The following is a 20,416-nucleotide window of genomic DNA, read 5'->3' on the forward strand; positions in this document are numbered from 1 at the left end:
GATATATATTATCTATATATCGATATGGATAATCCCTTATTAGATCAAACATTTGCAAATCTTGTCATATTCAGTAGGTTGCCTTTTTTTGTTGTTGATAGTTTCCTTTGCTGTATAAAAGCTTTTAGTTTGATATAGTTGCTTTTGTTGGTCTTGCCTGAAGATACAGGTCCAAAAAAATATTGCTAAGACAGATATCTAGGAGTTTACTGCCTTTGTTTTCTTTTAGGAGTTTTGTGGTTTCAGGTCTTACATTTTTAAGTCTTTAATCCATTTTGAGTTTATTTTTGTGTATGGTGTAAGAAAGTGGTCCAATTTCATTCTTTTGCACGTAGCTGCCAAGTTTTCCATTTATTGAAGAAACTGTCTTTTCCTCATTGTATATTCTTGCCTCCTTTGTCATAGATTAATTGACCACATAAACATGAGTTTAATTCTGGCTCTGAATAGTTTTTATTGTGCTTTTTTTTTTTTTAATGTTTGTTTATTTATTTTTTGAGAGAGAGCGCGCACGAACAAGCCGGGGAGGGGTAAAGAGAGAGGGAGAGAGAAATCCCAAGCAGGCTCTGTGCTATCAGCATAGAGCCCCAGGTGGGGCTCAAACTCACGTATTGTGAGATCGTGACCTGAGCTGAAATCAAGAGTCAGACGCTTAATCAACTGAGCCACCCAGGCACCCCTATTGTACTTTTAAAATACTAAATTTTACAATTTTTACTGTAGTTGTTTAAAAATATAATCAGGGGCTGGCTCAGTTGGAGAAGCAACTTGCTATCGGGGTTGTTAGTTTAAGCCCTACATTGAGTGTAGAGATAACTTAAAAAAAATTTTTTTTTAATTAAAAACATAATCTAAAACTATCCCTTGTTTTAAATCTCAAATGCCAAGCCAAGAGGAAAAGGAATAGAGTATGATTTCCTGCCTTGTGGTTTTTTTAGGAATCCCCACCTAGTAACAAATCTTAAGTTGGTGGGTTCTTCATGGGAAAGTAGCTAAGCAGCTGGCATCTGGTTGTAGAGCATTACTATAGGTAGATCTGTCTCTGATTACAAAATTTTATGATGGACTTTCTTATTTTAGCCTTTTTAATATATCCAGCGTTTTCATTATATCCCTTTTTAAGTTTTTTCAACTGCCTTTGGAACCCTGGTTGTCTATATCAGCTAAAAACCTATCAGTGTCTCGTCAGATGGTCCCATGTCATTTGAAACATTTATGACTTCCAGAGCTTGTCCCAAGTGTAACCTAATAGTTTTGAGATACAAAAACTGGTATTGAAACTTCTTTTTTGAAAACTAATAAATTACATTTTTACCTTAAAACAGTTTTTGTAGTTCTTTAGTATACAATACATATTTACTTTCCTTATATTTACTTACTGAACTGTGAATAAGGCAAAAATGATCCAGTTTTTAAACATACATTTGTATTCAAGAATCCCAAATACTTTAACCTAAAGATTCACGGATCTATCCTTCTCTGACTTTGAAGGATTGTTCAGAGCTTCACTAGTGGGATAGAGAATATTGGTATGAGTGAAAATTTTATTAATTGGTAAAAGTTACGTATATATTGAATACATTTCCTTTCTTTCTATTTTTTTAAGGAATTGAATGACCTGGCACGGGACCCCCCAGCACAGTGTTCAGCAGGTCCTGTTGGAGATGATAGTAAGTATTTAAAAAGAATGATAAAATGGCTCCTGTCTGGCTCACTTGGTAGAGCATGAAACTCTTGATCTCAGGGTAGTGAGTTCCAGCTCTATGTTGAGTGTACAGTCTCAACTTAAAAATATAAAAAATAAAAAAATAAAAATAAAGGGAATGATGAAATGCAACTGCATAACCATCTGCCTGCCTCTAGGGAACTGTGGGACTAATGAATAATATCTCTCTCAAGGTTATTTTGTGTGAAGAGATAATTATGCTGTAGGGAAGAGGCAGTGTTTACACTTACTTGTCTGCAAAAGATGCAGTTCTATGTGTATCTCATCAATTTCTATAGTATTCATTTTGAAACTTTTGAACCTTTTCTGCCAGATATTGCCTGTATAGTTGTTCTGGCCCCTTCCTACCTCTATCCTTCAACCCTCTGGGTATTTTGCTGGGGTAAAATATTTGAGGTTTTACTTATATCTAGCCTTTACTCTTTAAGATAATCCTAAGGATGAGGGGGGATAGTGGGGTGTGTGTGTGTGTGTGTCTGTCTGTCTGTCTGTCTTTGTCTTTCAACTGGCTCATACTTGTGAAGACAGGTACAATTTGTTTATTTTTAATGTCAAGTTTATCAATTTAATCCTGTCTAAAATAATTTATTAGGCCTTATCATATATGTTGGATAATAATTTTCCTCTTGTTTCACTTTGTGTCACCACAGCTTGCCCCCCCTTATACCATCTTCTAACTTTGTTTAAAAGGAGAATATATGGGGGGGGGAGGGGCAGGGCAGAGAGAGAGAGAGAGGACAGAGCATCTGAAGTGGGCTCCGAGCTGTCAGCAGCAAGCCTGATGTGGGGCTCGAACTCACAGTGAGATCGTGATCTGGGCCACAGTCAAGATGCTCAACCAACTGAGGGGCGCCTGGGTGGCGCAGTCGGTTAAGCGTCCGACTTCAGCCAGGTCGCGATCTCACGGTCCGTGAGTTCGAGCCCCGCGTCGGGCTCTGGGCTGATGGCTCAGAGCCTGGAGCCTGTTTCCGATTCTGTGTCTCCCTCTCTCTCTGCCCCTCCCCCGTTCATGCTCTGTCTCTCTCTGTCCCAAAAAAATAAACGTTGAAAAAAAAAAAAAATTAAAAGATGCTCAACCAACTGAGCCACCCAGGTGTCCCTAAAAGGAGGATATTTGAACCAGACTGTACTTTACGGCACAAAACTAATTGATAAAAGAGTATAATATTTAGCAAATAGGAGAAAAGAGCATACTTGAAAACAATTTTGTAAGACAAGTGTATACATTAAAACAAAAAAATAAATGAGGTTATATTGGCTTATGTTTAAAATCTTTTCCTGATTTTGCTTAAGAATTTTGGTTTTGGGGGTGCCTGAGTGGTTCAGTCTGTTAAGCATCCAACTCTTGATTTTGGCTCTTGTCATGATCTCATGATACGTGGAATCGAGCCCTACATCGGGCTGTGCACTGACAAATAGGAGCCTGTTTGGGATTCTCTCTGTGCCCCTCCACTGCATATGTACTGTCTCTCTCTCTCTCAAAATAAATAACCGTTTAAAAAAAAAAAAAAAAAAGAATTTTGGTTTTAGCTTGCTAAACTTAAGAATCAAAATAAGGCCCTGGGGCTGCTGTGTGACTCAGTTGGTTAAGTGTATGACTTTGGCTCAGGTCATGATCTTCTGGTTTGTGAGTTAAAGCCCCACATTGGGCTCTGTGCTAATAGCTCAGAATGTGGAGCCTGCTTCAGTTTCTGTGTCTCCCCCTGTCTTTGTCGCTTCCCCACTTGTGCTCGGTCTCTCTTTCTCTCTCAAAAATGAATAAAAATTTTAAAAAATCAAATAGGAATCAAAGCAAGGCCCTTTTACAGGGATTGCTTTACATATAAAATAGATGAGGGATGCCTGGATGGCTCAGTCAGTTAAGTGTCTTGACTTGGGCTCAGGTCATGATTTTGAGATTCATGATTTTGAGCCCTGCGATACCAAACAGGATAGGCCAAGTACTTAAACATGCATTATCTCAGTTAAGCCTCACAATAGTTCTTTTGGGTGAGTGGAGTAGAAATTGTAAACTACTTTAGAGAAGAATATAGTGAAGAGACTCACGGTGGTTTCCAAAGTGAACTCATTCTCAAGTTTTTTGATACTGGTTTTGTCATTCGTGGTAGCATACACTCCACCTGCATCAGTGTGGTGTTTGAGTTGAAAAAGTGGTTTTATTTCAGCAAAATTCCTCGAAGTTGAGAGTGGCTGATCTTTTCATTAAAAGTGTTTGAACTCTGGGGCATAGAATTCATTTTTGAAGTTGTCTCCTCTGCATAGTATTATCACATTCCTTTCTCAGAAAAGTTATCTTAGAGAGTTAAATAAAACTCCCCAAAGCATAAGCAATAAAAGAAAAAATAGGTGATTTTACATTTAATGAAGTCTAATTTAGGTGCTGCAAATAATACCATTAAGAAAAAGAATGGAAAAAAAAGAATGAGAAAATTTGTGCAAATCATCTCTCTGATAAGGAAATTTATTCAAAATTATTTTAAAAAATCTTTATATAACTCAACAATATAAAGATAAATAGCCCATTTCTGTTTTTAATGACTAAAGGATCTGCATAGACTTGTCTCTAAAAAGAATTTACAAACGGCCAATAAGCACCTGGAAAAGATGCTCAGTATCATTAGTCATCAGGGAAATGGAAATCACATCCATAATAAACTAACACTTCACACCTTCTAGTATGGGTAGAATCAGCGAGTCAAATAATAAGTGTTGATGAGATTGTGGAGAAATTGGAACCTAAATATCTTGCTGGTAATAATGTAAAATGGTACAGTTCAAAAATATGGTCATTCTTCTAAAAGTTAAACATAGACTTATCATATGTGAGTTCACTCATTGGTTTATATCGAGGAGAAATGAAAACATGTCCACACAAAAACTTGTGCATGAATGTTCGTAGAAGCAGTAGCTGTAATAGCCAAAAGGTGGTAACAATCCAAATGCCCACCAGCTGATGAAGGCATAAATAGAATGTATGTCCATACAATGGAATATTCCATGTCAATAAAAAGGGAGTACTGATGTGTACTAAACATAGATGAGCCTTAAAAACATGCTGAGGGATGCTTGACTGGCTCACTCAGTTGGCTGTCCAACTCTTGATATTGGCTCAGGTCATGATCTCACAGTTCATGGGATTGAGCCCTGTGTTGGGCTCTGCCCTGACAGCATAAAGCCTTCTTGGGATTTCCTCTCTCTCTCTCTCTCTCTCTCTCTCTCTCTGCCCCTCTCCCGCTTACATGTGTGTGCACGCACGCTCTCTCAAAATAGATAAACACTAAAAAAAAATTTTTAATAAAGGAAAACATAGTGAGAGAAGCCAGATAAAAAAGACCACATAATGTATGGTTCCATTTTTACAAAATATAGATCCATAAAGACAGAAAATAGATAATGGTTGCATAGAACTAGAGATCTGAGGGAAATGTGGAGTGATTGCATATGGATATGGGTTTCTTTTGGGGATGATGAAAATGTTCTAAAATTGATTGTAGTGATGGTTGCACAACTCTGTGAATATCCTGAACAACACTGGATTGTAAACTTTTAGTGGAAGAACTTTATGATATACGGATTATCTCTCTATAGCTGTTTAAAACGTAATAACCTCTCCCTTAACTCCTAACCACCCTTTTCAGGTGACTTGGGTCACCTGCTGCTAAACTATTAATAGTGCCTACCTTCTAAGAGAGTAAGGAAAATCTCATTAGGGACAGAATAACTTCCTTACACTTGGTCATCTAGATAGTCTGCTGATATTACATTTAAAACTTAGGGAGTGTTTGAAAACAGTTGAGATAAATTATTGTCAAAAAGTCCTGATCAAGTCTTCCTGATGAATTGTATAAGGATAAAATAAAGTGTAATTGTGTAGCTAAATATTAGAAGGAGGCAGAATTTAATCTTAGGAAGAAAGAAACTGTTGGTCACAACAAAACTTTCTGAGCTCGTTTTGACTATTCTAGCAGTCAAATCCCTCAGCACCATATTATTGATATTTAGTGTAAGAATGAAGTCTTTTATATTCAAAATAATATAAGGACGCCTCGCTGGCTCAGGTGATAGTGCATGTGACTTTTTTTTTTTTCTTAATGTTTATCTATTTTTGAGAGACAGAGAGCTAGTCGGGAAGGGGCAGAGAGAGAGGGGGAAACATAGAATCTGAAGCAAGCTCCAGGCTCCAAGCTGTCAGCCCACAGCCTGATGCGGGGCTCAAACTCAAGACCTGTGAGATCATGACCTGAGCCAAAGTCAGATGCTTAACTGACTGAGCCACCCAGGTGCCCCGAGAGCATGTGACTCTTGGGGTTGTGAGTTCAAGCCCCATGTTGGGCATAGAAATTACTTTTAAGAAGGTACCTGGGTGGCACAGTGAGTTAAGCTTCGACTCTTGATTACAGCTCAGGTCATGATCTCAATGATTCATGGCATCAGGCCTTGAGTTGGCTCTGTGCGAAGCCTGCTTGGGATTCTCTCTCTCCTCTCTCTCCGCCTCGCCTTCCCTCACGTGCACACAAGTACCTGCGCGCGCTCTCTCTCTCTCTCTCTCTCTCTCAAAATGAATAAACTTTTAAAAACAGAAATAGGAGCACCTGAGTGGCTCAGTCAGTTAAGCATCTGATTCTTGATTTTGGCTCAGGTCATAATCTCACAGTTCATGGGTTTGAGCCCTGCATCAGCCTCTGTGCTAATAGTGCAGACAGAGCCTGCTTGGGATTCTCTCTCCCTCTCTGCTCCTTCCCTGTTCCTGTGTGCTCGCTCTCTCTCAAAATAAATAAATAAAAACATGAAAAAAAGAAGGTAAATTTAAGAATGAACTTTAATAATACAGTGCTTTAGTTTTTAAATAACCATATTTAATGTACCATTACATTTTTTCCATTTTTGTGCAAAGATCTGGTGAGCAGAAACAAGTATACTTCCTGAAGGAAAAAGTGAGGCAAAGATTTGTTGGTCATATAATCTGTTTCATTTACTTTTGTTTTGAGCTTCTCTTTAAAAAAAAAAAAAAAAAAGGATTTTATTTATTTATTTCAAGGTGGTTTTTTTTGTGTGGTTTTGGGTTTTTTTGTTTTTTTTTTTTTTTTTTGAGAGAGAACACAAGCAGGGGAAGAGCAGAGAGAAAGGGAGACAGAATCCCAGGTAGGCTCTGCATGGGCTCGAACCCACAAAAACTGTGAGATTATGATCTGAGCCAAGATCAAGAGTCGGAACCTTAACCCACTGCACCACCCAAGTCCCCCTTTTGTTTTGACCTCTTGGTGAATGTGACTCTGGAGATCTGTACTTGAATTCAAATGTGGGTCTCTTGAGTTTCATTCTCAAACTGTAACAGATATTCTTGGTTATGTTTTTTAGCCTTAAAGCTTCATCTTTGGGGTGCCTGGGTGGCTCAGTTTGTTAATCCTCTGACTTTGGCTCAGGTCATGATCTCACGGTTAGTGAGTTCGAGCTCTGAGTCGGGCTGTGTGCTGACAGCTCAAAGACTGGAGCCTGATTCAGATTCTGTTTTGCCCTCTCTGTCTGCCCCTCCCATGCTCACGCTCTCTCTCTCAAAAATAAACATTAAAAATTAAAAAAAAAAAAAAGAAAAAGTTTCATCTTTGAGTATTCTAAAGAGTAATCAGTGAGATGTGAACTTAACATTTAAACTCTCACGAAAGAGGTTGTAGCTTTTAGTTTGTGAATTTGGTTTTCAGCATCAAACCAGGATGGTAGTGGGAGTTTTTTTGTTTTTGCTTGTTTTAGACTATCAAAACTTTTTTTTTTTTTTCAACGTTTATTTATTTTTGGGACAGAGAGAGACAGAGCACGAACGGGGGAGGGGCAGAGAGAGAGGGAGACACAGAATCGGAAACAGGCTCCAGGCTCTGAGCCATCAGCCCAGAGCCCGACGCGGGGCTCGAACTCACGGACCGTGAGATCGTGACCTGGCTGAAGTCGGACGCTTAACCGACTGTGCCACCCAGGCGCCCCTATCAAAACTTTTTAATTCATTACCATGAGTTTTTTTTTTTTTAATGTGTATTTATTTTTGAGAGAGAGAGCCTGCATGCAAGCAGGGAGGGGCAGAGAGAGAAGGGAACAGAGGATCGATCCCCAGTGGGCTCTCAAGATGCTGACAGCAGATAGCCCCATGTGGGGCTCAAACTCACAAACTGGAGATCATGACCTGAACCTAAGTCAGACACTTAACCAACTGAACACCCAGGCTCCCTGTGAATTTTTATTTTTATTTTCTTTTTAGTTTTTTTTTTTTTTAATGTTTATTTATTTTTGAGACAGAGACAGAGCATGAACAGGGGAGGGTCAGAGAGAGAGGGAGATACAGGATCCGAAACAGGCTCCAGGCTCCGAGCTGTCAGCACAGAGCCCGACGCGGGGCTCGAACTCGCGGACTGCGAGATCATGACCCGAGCCGAAGCCGGACGCTTAACCAACTGAGCCACAGGCGCCCCGTGAATTTTTAGTTTTAACAGCTGCTAAGATTGATCCTTAAATGAAAGGTTTTTGAAATCTAGACATTCATGTAAGATACAGCAATATTTTATGCTTATGGCCAAATATTTTACCCCAAACTATTTCTAGAGAGTTCTATTACTTGGAAACTGTAGTGATTTTTTTTTAAGTATTTATTTATTTATTTATTTATTTTTAAGTAAACTCTGTACCACACGTGGGGCTTGAATTCACATCCTACAGATCAAAAGTCACATGCTCTACCAACTGAGCCAGGAAACTGTAGTGATTTTTTTTTATGTATGTATGTATGTATGTATGTATTTTTAAGTAAACTCCATACCACACGTGGGGCTCGAATTCACAACCAAGAGATCAAGAGTCACATGCTCTACCAACTGAGCCAGCCAGGTGCCGCACCCCTGCCTTATTTTTTATGGCATCATAGTGATTCCTGAACTATTTACCAGACCATTGTAATTTGAGTCCATGTTAGATATCCTCCCACTACCTTCTTACCTCCTTTTTTATACTTCCACAAGGAGAGCTAGGAGTCGAGAAGAGTTCCAGAAGGAGACTTGAGTCAGTGATTCCAGTAGGTATTCTTAAATTAACTAGTGTAACAGAATACTCAATTAAGATTTTAATGGTAGGTCTTCAGATGCTTTTGTTAATCAAATTCCACCTTAATGTGTTTTTAGTTTAGTTCGTGTTTCTCTGCCTTGTTGATGTTGTAGATTCTAGATCATTTTAAAAAGACATAAATATTGATCTTTCATCTGTTAGTAAGGGACTAGTAATTCTAAAGCCCTACATGTAAGTGCTCTCAGTTTTTTCTTGCTGTAAAAGCCAGTCTTTCCTAATTTGAATATTATCTACTTTGACTTTACAGTCTTGCTCTATACCAGTATTATAAAAGGAGTCTATTGTATATTAATGTGTTAAGGAAATGATATAACACATTGAAGAGTTGAATCTTTTGTTCTTTTTTACCCTCTGAAGTAAGAAATGCTGATTTACAAGTGGAGCTTTGGCCTTGTCAAGAATTTTTGTCTCCCTAATAAGAATTTTCAAGATCTTTTAGCCCAAATACTTTTTCATTATGCATCTTACCAGTGTTCTAGACTATACTAGTCATTTTCTTTTCTCTCTTCAGAGTCAGATTTGATTTAGATTCGTCATCCTGCCTAGGGCTTACCATATTGCTTATGAATAAACTGGGATTATACAGGGAATGATATGTTATTATAGTGTACCTATAATGGAGATAATTACTTCATGATGATTTTTTGTTCTTTTTCAGTGTTCCATTGGCAAGCTACGATAATGGGGCCAGTAAGTATTCCGATTGATTTTGGAATAAATGTTGATATAATTCACTCATTTTAATCCCACTTTTCTTGTTATCGACAGAATGACAGTCCCTATCAGGGTGGAGTATTTTTCTTGACAATTCATTTCCCAACAGATTATCCTTTCAAGCCACCTAAGGTAACTGGGATATGTATGGCACTTGTTTTTTATGTGCTTTCTGTGATACCAGTAAACCAGTTTATAAAAGTTTTTCTTTTTTCTCTAGGTTGCATTTACAACAAGAATTTATCATCCAAATATTAACAGTAATGGCAGCATTTGTCTTGATATTCTACGGTCACAGTGGTCTCCAGCACTAACTATTTCAAAAGGTAATGGAATAGGTATCTGATATCAAGATAAAGCAGCAGTGTTTTTTGTCTTTTAAAGGTTACTTATTTTGAAATGATGACTCTTATTCCTATTAAGAGGAGGTAGCAGTCCCCTTATTTTTTAGTAGACCTTGAGACCACTGGAGGGAGTTGGATTTTCAGGCATAGGTATTCTTTGGTGTTAGGACTACTCTGTCCATTATGCCATTCAAGCTTAGGTTGTAAAATGGCCTCTAGGTATGAATATTTTTTAGAGGAAAGTTAAAGTAGAAGATAATTAATATCTCTTCCAACCTTGAAATCCACGAATGGAAAGGATAGATACTGTTCCAGAAAAGGAAATAACAGCCCTTTTAGAGGAATGCTTGTGGTATAAATATAGATTATGGGGTCTTGAAGAACAAAGGATAGGTGAATTCATATTCAGGCTTTTTAAGGTTTTATCAGGTCTGGTCTTGAGGTTTCTATTAGTAACAGATTCATCCTGTAATATAACCAGTTTAATAAAAAATTTTTTATTTGATCATCTTGATTTTTTTCGTATATAGTCCTGTGTATGTGTGTTTGAATGTATATTTAAAGATTTGTCACCAATTTTTGATGAAATATCCAGTAGTTCTAAATAAAACCTAATTATGTGAGTAGGTTGGGAATTTTTTATATCTGTGAACTGAGTAGTTAAACATTTTCTTATATTGTTGATTTGAAATTGTACAGCCCCTCAACATCATACCCAAATGAAATCACAAGTAGATTAAAAGCTGTCAAAACACAAACACAAGAAATAGGCTGCAAATGAGATGATAGGCTAGTATGTTTAAAATGGGAAGAACATACAGGGCACCTGGATGGCTTAGTCGGTTAAGTGACCGACTTTGGCTCAGGTCCTGATCTTTTGGTTCATGGATTCAAGCCCCATGTCAGGCTCTTTGCTGACAACTCGGAGCCTGCAGCCTGCTTCAGATTCTGTCTGTGGCTCTCTCTGCCCCTCCCAGGCTTGTGTTCTTTGTCTCTAAAATAAATAAGCATTAAAAAAAATTTTTTTTAATTAAAAAAATAAAATAGAAAGAACATATATAAAAATAAGTAAGAAAAAGATCCCAATAGGTGAATGGTCAGAAAGGAGCAAAACAATCAAAGAAATGAAAATTAAGTTCCCATTTTCCACCTTTTTAATTAACAAAGATCTTTTAAAAAAAAACAAATGCTGGTGAAGTACATTGAAACGGGTGCTTACATACCACAGGTAGGAGTATAGATTTGTAAATCCCAGTCAGTATGTATTAAAAGATAAGAGATTTAATCATAACTTCCCGTTGACCCAGTAATTCTAGTTTCATTCATTTGTACTAAGAAGATAGATAACCTCAAACGCTAAAAATGTTTTGTGTGGAAGTATATTTGTGAACCTGTGTGGAAATACATTTGTTTATTTCTAAAAATTAGAAATTAAAGATCCAGCAGTAGAGGAAGAAATAATCAGTTCTAGCACACACTTATAAAAGAGTATTGATCCTTACCAGTATTGTAAAAAATGGGAAAATACTATGTTTGAAAAAAGCAGAAAAGAGATAAAATTTGTATATATTATAGTTCGAGTTAATATAGAAGTATGTTTGGGCTCTTTGCTGGCTCATTCAATGGAGCTTGCAACTCAATCTCGGGGTTGTGAGTTCGAGACCTATGTTGGGTATAGGGATTACTTAAAAAAAAAAATCTTAAAAAACATGTTAAGTAGCTAGAAAGAAATAATGTGGGCATTTGGGTGATGAGATTTGGTGTATGAAATATTTTTCTTTACTATTTTGTTATATTTTATCCTTTCTTTAATGTGTACATTTAGGCAGGAGGCAACATAGTTCCATGCTAAAAAACATAGATTCTGAATCTAACTGCCTATATTCACCTCTCAGCTCTACCTCTTATCACATGAATCTTGAGACAAATTAGCTTCTGTATTCCTCAGTTTTTCATCTGTAAAATAGGATGGTAATTCTAACCATTTCATTACTATTATAAAGATTTCAAAAAGCAAAATGCATAGTTAATTGGTTTCTTGTAAGCACTCAGATAACTAGGATAAAGGCACTGTTCTAAAAAATGTTGGATATTTGCTGTTATAACTTTGTTGTTTTTATAAATATGACTTGTATACTCTAACAAATTTTTTTTTTTTTTTTTTTTTTTTTAAGTAGGCACTATGTCCAGTGTGGGTTGGAACTCACAACTCTGAGATCAAGAGTTGCATGCTCTATGGACTGAGCCAGCCAGGTGCCTCTGACAATTTAAAAAAAAAAAATTTTTTTTTAATGTTTATTTTTGAGAGAGAGACTGAGCATGAGTGGGGTAGGGGCAGAGAGAGGGAGACAAAATCTGAAGTAACATCCAGGTTCTGAGCTGTCAGCACAGAGCCTGACATGGGGCTTGAACGCATGAACCATGATATCATGACCTGAGCTGAAATCGGATGCTTAACCAGACTGGGGCATTTAGCATGCCTGGGTGGTTCAGTCAGTTAAGTGTCAGACTCTTGATTTCACCTCAGGTCATGCTCTCAGGGTGGTTAGATCAAGCCCCACATTGGGCTCTACATTGATCGTGGAACCTACTCAAGTCTCTCTCTGTCCCTCCCCTGCTTTCATGTGTGCATTCTCTCTCTCTCTCTCTCTCTCTCAAAAAAAAAAAAAATCTGGGGCATTAAATTGAAAATTATGGCATCCCAGGCAAAAATATAAACAAAAAACTAGGAGAACACATTTTTAAAAGTTGAGGGGCACCTGGCTGGCTGAGTCACTAAAGCATGCAGCTCTTGATCTCCAAGTTGTGAGTTTGAGCCTCACATTGGCTATAGAGATTGCTCAAAAATAAAATCTTTAAAAAAAAGTGACTGAAATAGTTTTCCAGATAAGTGGGCCCTTTTCTTTTTGTAAGCCTCTTTGTAATTGAGGGGCTGCTTGTGAAAAGTGTTGTTACTGTGATTTCCTTGCCTGGTTATTCTTCCTTCACCAAGTATCAGTAAAGATAGAAATCTAGTAATGGGACCAAGAGAGGTAGATTACTGTGTGTGTGTGTGTGTGTGTGTGTGTAGGAGGGGAAAGGTTTAATAGCTGAAATTGTTAACCATAGCTCTTTTTTTTCTTCCCCCTTCTGTGCTTAGTGTTGATTTTTCAGTTACGCTACCTCATAAGGGCCATTAATTTATTTGACTTATGTTCTCTTTGTCTGGATAGCTATCTTTTAAAATAATTGCATTCTATTTTGTTGAACTTGATTATATCAGTATACCTAAGTTTAATGTTTTAATGACTCCTTTTTGTAAATTGAATGTTTGGGCAAGTAGTTCTGTGAAAGGCCTGAATCCTATATGTGATATTATTCCTTTGTCGAGGGCAGTAACTTTGACCTGAAGTTCTTTCTGCTTTGAGTGTATATGTTAGGGATCTGAATATACAGAAACCTTAAAAGAAGCGGTTAAATGTCTATAAAGCCACTTGATTATATGTTTTTAGATTTAGAAGTGACTGTGGGTTATGACCCTGATGAAAATGAGTGATGAAAATACACTGATGAAAAATGTTGATGTAGATAAAAATTTAGACATTTCAGTGAAGTGTCTCTGCAGGTTATACAAATAGGAGTATCTCTTTATGGAGAAGGAATGTATAGTAAATTATAAGCCAAAAGCAGTGTTGTATGACTTAAAAGGACCCTCAGTAGTACAGTAAGAATCTTTTTACCAGGTCCAGGTAACCGCCACCCCACCTTCCTTTCCTTCCTGGAAAGAGTTAAAAAATTTATTTATTTAAAAAAAATTTTTTAAGGTTGCTTTATTGGAATAATTGGAAGAGAAATTTGGTAAGGGAATTTGTGCAAATACTAATCTGGTAGCATGTCTAATTTCAGGTGAAGATTTATTTGAATTCTTGCCAATTTGATGGGCTGGACAAGTTTCTTCCAATAATTTCATGAACATTCAAAAATCTGTAACTTCCTGTTGTCATTTCCAGGAAATACATGAAATCTTTCCTTATTGCTGTTAGAATGTTCTGTGCTTGAAGAGGGCATCAGGTGATACACCTGACAATGGGAAGAGAAGATGTTTTGGGAATGCCATCTGCCAGAATTGTGGGCAACAGGAATGAAGAGTCAGAAAACATCTTTCCTGATGTTTTTTATTTTCCATATACTCTTAAGGAAATAGCTTTTTTGTTAACAAAGTGAATGATAAAGGGCACGTGAACCTTTTCCTCACCTCTCAGAAGCCCTTGATCTCTCTAGGTAGGAAAATGAATTATTTTCCTGGTGAATTTGATGTTTTGGGAGTAAAATGAGCTTAGAATCATTGTCTCCTGCTACAGAATATTAGAAATAAGATAGCTGAGTTCTCCTGCATCAGAATAGAAGAGTTAGAATTTATTTTAGTATGTCAGAGACCCCTGGATTTAATACAATTAGTGGCCTTGGCCTCCTCCTTTGCATTCAGTAAGGAATACATAAGTTTACAACAAATTTGAACAGAGGCAATTGTATTATTGAGATTTGTCTGCTGTGTTCCACGTTGTCACTGAGAAAATGGCTTAGATGAGATTCTAAATTGTCACTGAAAAGAATTTGAGAACTTAAAATGTTGTATCCTGTATACTAAGTATGGCCAGCTCCATTTGGGGGCAAATACGGGCCGTTATGTTTTTAGACTAAATTGTTTTCAACTAAAAATGAAATCCATCGCATCTGAATGTAATACCTGTCGTTGAGAAAGCAGTGATTGTTCGATTTCATGGTTGTCACTTCTGAGAGCATTCAGTAGTGTGGTTGTCTTTGGAATTTTGAGAGCCATTTATTTCTGAAGATGGGTTTCTAAATATTGAGTTTTATGGCCTATGAAAAGTGTTGGTCTAGGACTTGGAAGACCTGAATTCTAATTCTATAATTACTCGCTAACCAGGGACAGTGGACAAGTCACTTCATCAGCCTGGGCCAGTATCCTTAGGGGTTCAAGCATAGAGAAATCCTACATGAATTTTTGTTGATTCTTGTTACTATAAAGTTAGGTAGAACTCACAAAGCTCCTAGACACCACAGTATGAATAGATTCTTAGAATTTTCTTGTGTGTTGGCATCTCATGTTTCTTTCAACCCTTTGTTTTTATCCTCTGCTAATTTATACCTTTTTTTCCCCCACCCTTATAGTACTCTTGTCCATCTGTTCTCTGTTGTGTGATCCCAATCCAGATGATCCTTTAGTGCCTGAGATTGCTCGGATCTACAAAACAGATAGAGAAAAGTAAGTATGGCCAGAAAAGTACCTTTGGTGGGGTGGAGATGTTTGTGTCTCAGATCTTAACTCAGGGCTGAGTCAGATATTTAAAATGAAGTTCTAATATACTGACCTGGGAACAGAAAGAAGAGTGTTTACATCAAGTGTCTATAAGTGGAAGATGCTGATCTTATCTCTCATTGTTTCAAATGACTCCCACTGTCTAGAAAAACTTCTCTGTAGTTTATTTTCTACCAGCCTCATGTCTCCTGTTTGGCTTTTGACTTACGAAAGCCTGTCTTTGGTAGGTATTTGTAACTGAGTGAGAAAAGGGAATTGATTTTCTACCATTTGGCATAATCTAAAAAGAAAGTTACTACAACAAGACATGAAAGCTCCAAATTTCCTTTAAAAACAAATCTTAATGTAGAATTTACATGTTTTTAAAAAAATTTACGGGGGCGCCTGGGTGGCGCAGTCGGTTAAGCGTCCGACTTCAGCCAGGTCACGATCTCGCGTTCCGTGAGTTCGAGCCCCGCGTCGGGCTCTGGGCTGATGGCTCAGAGCATGGAGCCTGTTTCCGATTCTGTGTCTCCCTCTCTCTCTGCCCCTCCCCCGTTCATGCTCTGTCTCTCTCTGTCCAAAAAATAAATAAACGTTGAAAAAAATTAAAAAAAAAAAAATTTAAGTATTTTACAATTGTACTATGAATTATTGAAGAGTGGTCAGAATATTGAAAAAGATAGTAACTGAAAGTTCTAATTTTTTAATTTTGTGCATTCATATAAGACTGTAGGAGGCGATAGGTGGGAAATTATGGATCATTTTCTAAAGTCAAAAGGATTAAGAATTGGGGCACCTGGGTGGCTCAGTCGGTAGGGCGTCCAACTTTAGCTCAGGTCATGATCTCGAGGTTCATGAGTTCAAATGCAGAGCACACTTCAGATCCTCTGTCCCCCTCTCTCCCCCCTCCCCCACTTGTGTTCTCTCAAAAATAAATAAAACATTTTTTTAAATTAAAAAGGATTAAGAATTATTTGAATTCTGTTGGATTAGAGAGTCTTACAGATAGTATATTTTTAAATGGAGCTACACCAGCAATGAGGGAATTTAACTGCAACTGGTTCTTAGTTTAGTTTTGTCTGTGTTTAGGTCTCAATGGTATCTATAGTCATGTATTTCTGGCTGCATTCAGAATAAAATTAGATCCTGCTTTTTTCTATTTGTGAATACATCCACAATTTTTTTTTTAAGACTTAACAAACATTTTTTTAAGTAATCTGTACACCCATCATGGAGCTTGAACTCAGAACCTTGAGATATGTCGAGTTGCATGCTCTACTGACTGAGTCAGACAGGTGCCCCACACAAGTTAACTCGTTATATAGTATTTTTTTTTTAATACTTACTTTTGAAAGAGAGAGAGAGAGACAGAGCATGAGTGGAAGAGGGGCAGAGAGAGAGGGAGACACAGAATCTGAAGCAGGCTCCAGGCTCTGAGCTCTTAGCACAGAGCCTGACATGGGGCTCGAACTCACGAACCCCAAGTTCATAACCTGAACTGAAGTCAGGTGCTTAACTGACTGAGCCCCCCAGGCACCTGAATATGTTTATTTATTTTTGAGGGAGAGGGTGTGGGAGGTGCAGAGAGACGGGGGGGGGGGGGGGGTGTGGATAGAGGATCTGAAATGAGCTCTGCACCGACAGCAGCAAGCCCAATGCAGGGCTCAGACTTACCATCCATGAGATCATGACCTGAGCTGAAGTGGACTGTCAACCACCTGAACCACCCAGGAGCCCCCACACAAATAAGCTTTTAATGAGAGACCTATTTTGTCCAGTATCTAGGTGGGCATGAATGCCTACCAAGAGGCATTTTCCAAGTGATTGTAGTGGTATTGTTCACTGAACTTTTCCTGCATCTCTTTTTAAACAAAGAATCTTCTGCCCTGCTTATTTTACTACTAGAATGTTCTGGAGCAATAAACCCATTCAGTTTTAGCAACCACATTGTTAGGAAAGTATTACATGAATTTAATCACTATTGGTATATGATTTTAAGAACCATATATAATGTAGAATTATGTAGTTTTAAAAATTCCAAATAAATGAATCAGTGACTGAAGATCTTTCTTAGAAATAGGTCAGTCATTGGGGCTCCTGGGTGGCTCAGTCAGTATCTGGCTCTTGGTTTTGGTTCAGGTTATGCTCTCATGGTTCATGGGTTTGAGCCTTGCGTCAGGCTCTGTGCTGTCTCTGTGCTTGGGATTCTTTCTCCCCCACTGCTCTCTCCCCTGCTCTCTGCACTCGCTCGCTCTCTCTCTGTCTCTCTGTCTCTCTCTCTCTTTTTCTTTCTCTGTCACAAAATAAATAATAAAACTGAAAAAAAAAAAAAAAAGGAAATGGGTCAGTCAAATATAGAATAAAGGTGTACCAGCAAATGCTAACATGTAATCAGAATCCAATTAGTAGCATTTAAAGGACATTGTTTTGGGTTTTACAGCCTTTTCCCACCATCACTGACTAAATGCTTAATAGAAATTTAGAAGTCTTTGCTAGACTACTACTAGTTAGTCCCTTCAAGTTATTAGATAGGATAATGAATGAAATATGTTGCTTTCTGACTGACTCCACCTGTGTTAAGCCACGCTTCTCTTTGTGTGTACAGGTACAACAGAATAGCTCGGGAATGGACTCAGAAGTATGCGATGTAATTAAAGAAATTATTGGATAACCTCTACAAATAAAGATAGGGGAACTCTGAAAGAGAAAGTCCTTTTGATTTCCATTTGACTGCTTTCTATGAGCCCACGCCTCATCTTCCCCTGTGCACATGTTTACCTGATACAGCAGTGCTGCGTGTTGTACATACTTGGAACAACAAACTAGAAATACTGTACTTCTGTACCAACATTGCCTCCTAGCAGAGAAGTGTGTGTGTGACAAGCCAGTTCTCCAAGCGTAACCTAGGTGTGAGACTAAAAGTTTTCCTTACTGACTTAAATTTGGATAACGGCAAGGTGAGGGGTGGTGGGTATGGTGTGTGCTTGGATGGGGAAGAAAAGCTCCACTGACCTGTAGGAGATTGTTTTTAAGTGGAATCCTTTTAAACTCAAAACAGTTATGAAAAGCAAGGAGAAGAACACGAAGCTGTTTCTGTATTCATTTTATTCCGAAGGACCTCCGTCTTAGGTGAAAGTTATGACCAACCAGATTAAACTCTACCCACATCCTGTATTTTAAGGTCTAAGTTTAACTGGTCAACATTTAAATGGATTGGAGCTATTAGTACATAAAGTGTGATGGGCTTTGTTCCCACATCTTTTGCATCTCCCCACCCTTCAACCTTTGTCCTTTCAGCCCCTTTCTCTCTTCCACATTCTTTGGTTTGTATGTGGTTTCTCAGTTAATACATAGCTAATAGCTCTTATTTTTCTTATGTTTTTAACTGCTTAGGTCTATCTGGATGTAAGGGTGAAAATTCATTTGATGGAAATACTTGTGTATATTTAAAGACCCAATTGCTCCCCTGGAGCTTGTACGTTCAAGAATGATTAATCTGTGTAATAAACTGATTACTACAGTCATTACATATAATTTTGTGTGAATAGGCCTTTTGATTTTAAGAACTTTGTCTAGCAGAGATTAGTGGTGGGTTTTCCCCCACCCCTAAAATGTTTTCATTTATACTGGTTGCATTTCAAAATCATGAAACAATTCCAGTTTACATAGTCAAAAGGATATCTTGAAAGTAATTTTACCGAACAAGGGCATAAGCTTAAAAGCATTTCCATGAAACTTACATGTGCAGTATTCCAGGAACATGACTGTTAAACTAAATAAGAAATTTGCTTTATTAATGAAACTAAGCTGCATTTCACCAAAACCTTGTGACATTCCCTTGGTACATAGGACATAAAACAAAGGCATTGCTATTTGGTAAGTTAAGCTTCTGTGATTGTGATTGTAAAAGAGCAACATTGACCAAACCTGGGAAACATGAGCACAATCTTGTATTGGAGAGTCTACATAATTACTTTGCACTGACATTGCAGGATGTTCATCCAATTTTAAATTGTACTGTATGTGGCTTTTTGAAGTCTTCCCTTGACTCTAGTAAATTGTAGTTTGAAACTTGTAAACAACTGTGTTTGCCAGAAACATCATTCGTGTGAACTAGGCAAGTTACTTTTTTTTCATCTCCTTCTCCTAATCTAATTGTAAACCAGGCCATCCTGAAGGCCGTGGCTGATGCTCTCCAGCCATCAGGTTCTTTCAAATGCATCTTTACACTCTTGCACAAAAATTGAGGAATAAATGTCCACTGCTTTTGGTTTTAAACTTGTTTAACTTGTCTTATCTCTCAGTGTCACTATCCCCATCTCAGAACTGAAGTGTGCTATAACCTGAAACCTCTTGAACTGCTGCTTAGCTGCTGGCTACTTACTAGCATTTCTAGCATTCTTGACCTTGCAAAGAAGGTTTGGCTGTTAACCAGCTGTGGGGAAAGGAGTTAGAATTGAGCTCTAACCTAAAATTGCCCTGTATTCTCAGTATTATTGGCAGGTGGGAATTCATCAGTTTTGGATTTGCTGTTAACTAGCCTGGTGACTGTGTGGGTCATTTGCACAGATCCTGAAAGCCCCATTCTTTGTCATCTTCAAGAGCAGCCAGCTCATTACCATTGATTATGTCATAACGTAGATACTTTCACAGGAGTGCTCTTAAGCATTTCTAAGTGCTAAATAAAAGCCATCATCTGGCATATAGATACCAAATGAAAGGGTTTGAATGGTCATAAACAATTAGGCCCTTGAATGCAGTTTGGTCTTGCTTATTTGAATATAGGGCATATTTGGTCCAGTCTGTATCCATGTGCCTTGGCCAGAACAAAGTCTCATTGAGGGAGGCCACCTTCCCCAGTCATAAAAAAAATGTGTGTTAACGTAGGGTGGTTCTTGTCTGGGATCAGATTGCTTTTTACAGGAATGTCTCCAGCTTTATCACATGTGAAAGCTTATTTGTAGTAACCCTGAGTGTCTTGGTGAGGCAGTGGTTCCCCAGTGTATCAAAATTGATAAGTGTATGAGTTCCCTTTGCTTCTTAGTTCTTTTTTTTTTTTTTTTTTTTAAGATTGATTGATTGATTCGTTTATGAGAGGGGGAGAGAGCAAATCCCAGGTAGGCTTCACACTATAAGCACAGAGCCTCACATGGGACTTGAACCTAGGAACCGCAAGATCATAACCTGAGCTGAAACCAAAAGTCGGACTCTTAACCTACTGAGCCA

The 20,416-nt window shown here is 37.9% G+C and overlaps 1 protein-coding gene across 3 annotated transcripts in view; it reads left to right on the forward strand.

Moving 5' to 3' along the window:
• UBE2D2 (ubiquitin conjugating enzyme E2 D2) overlaps positions 1 to 19,468 on the forward strand; it is a 56,450-nt gene extending 36,982 nt beyond the window's left edge. For 2 of the 3 annotated variants that reach the window (XM_045445856.1, XM_045445864.1), the window contains exons 2-7: positions 1,607 to 1,670; positions 9,489 to 9,520; positions 9,599 to 9,676; positions 9,765 to 9,870; positions 15,061 to 15,154; positions 17,796 to 19,468. In XM_045445856.1, coding sequence (XP_045301812.1) covers positions 1,607 to 1,670; positions 9,489 to 9,520; positions 9,599 to 9,676; positions 9,765 to 9,870; positions 15,061 to 15,154; positions 17,796 to 17,841 — 420 coding nt within the window. In that variant the 3' untranslated portion in view covers positions 17,842 to 19,468. Of the gene's footprint in view, positions 1 to 1,606; positions 1,671 to 8,753; positions 8,781 to 9,488; positions 9,521 to 9,598; positions 9,677 to 9,764; positions 9,871 to 15,060; positions 15,155 to 17,795 lie in introns of those variants that run through there. The other variant, XM_045445867.1, reaches the window with a different exon arrangement.
• Positions 19,469 to 20,416: the final 948 nt, after the last annotated feature.

This window comes from Leopardus geoffroyi, chromosome A1, assembly GCF_018350155.1.
Source record: "Leopardus geoffroyi isolate Oge1 chromosome A1, O.geoffroyi_Oge1_pat1.0, whole genome shotgun sequence".
NCBI lineage: Eukaryota > Metazoa > Chordata > Mammalia > Carnivora > Felidae > Leopardus > Leopardus geoffroyi.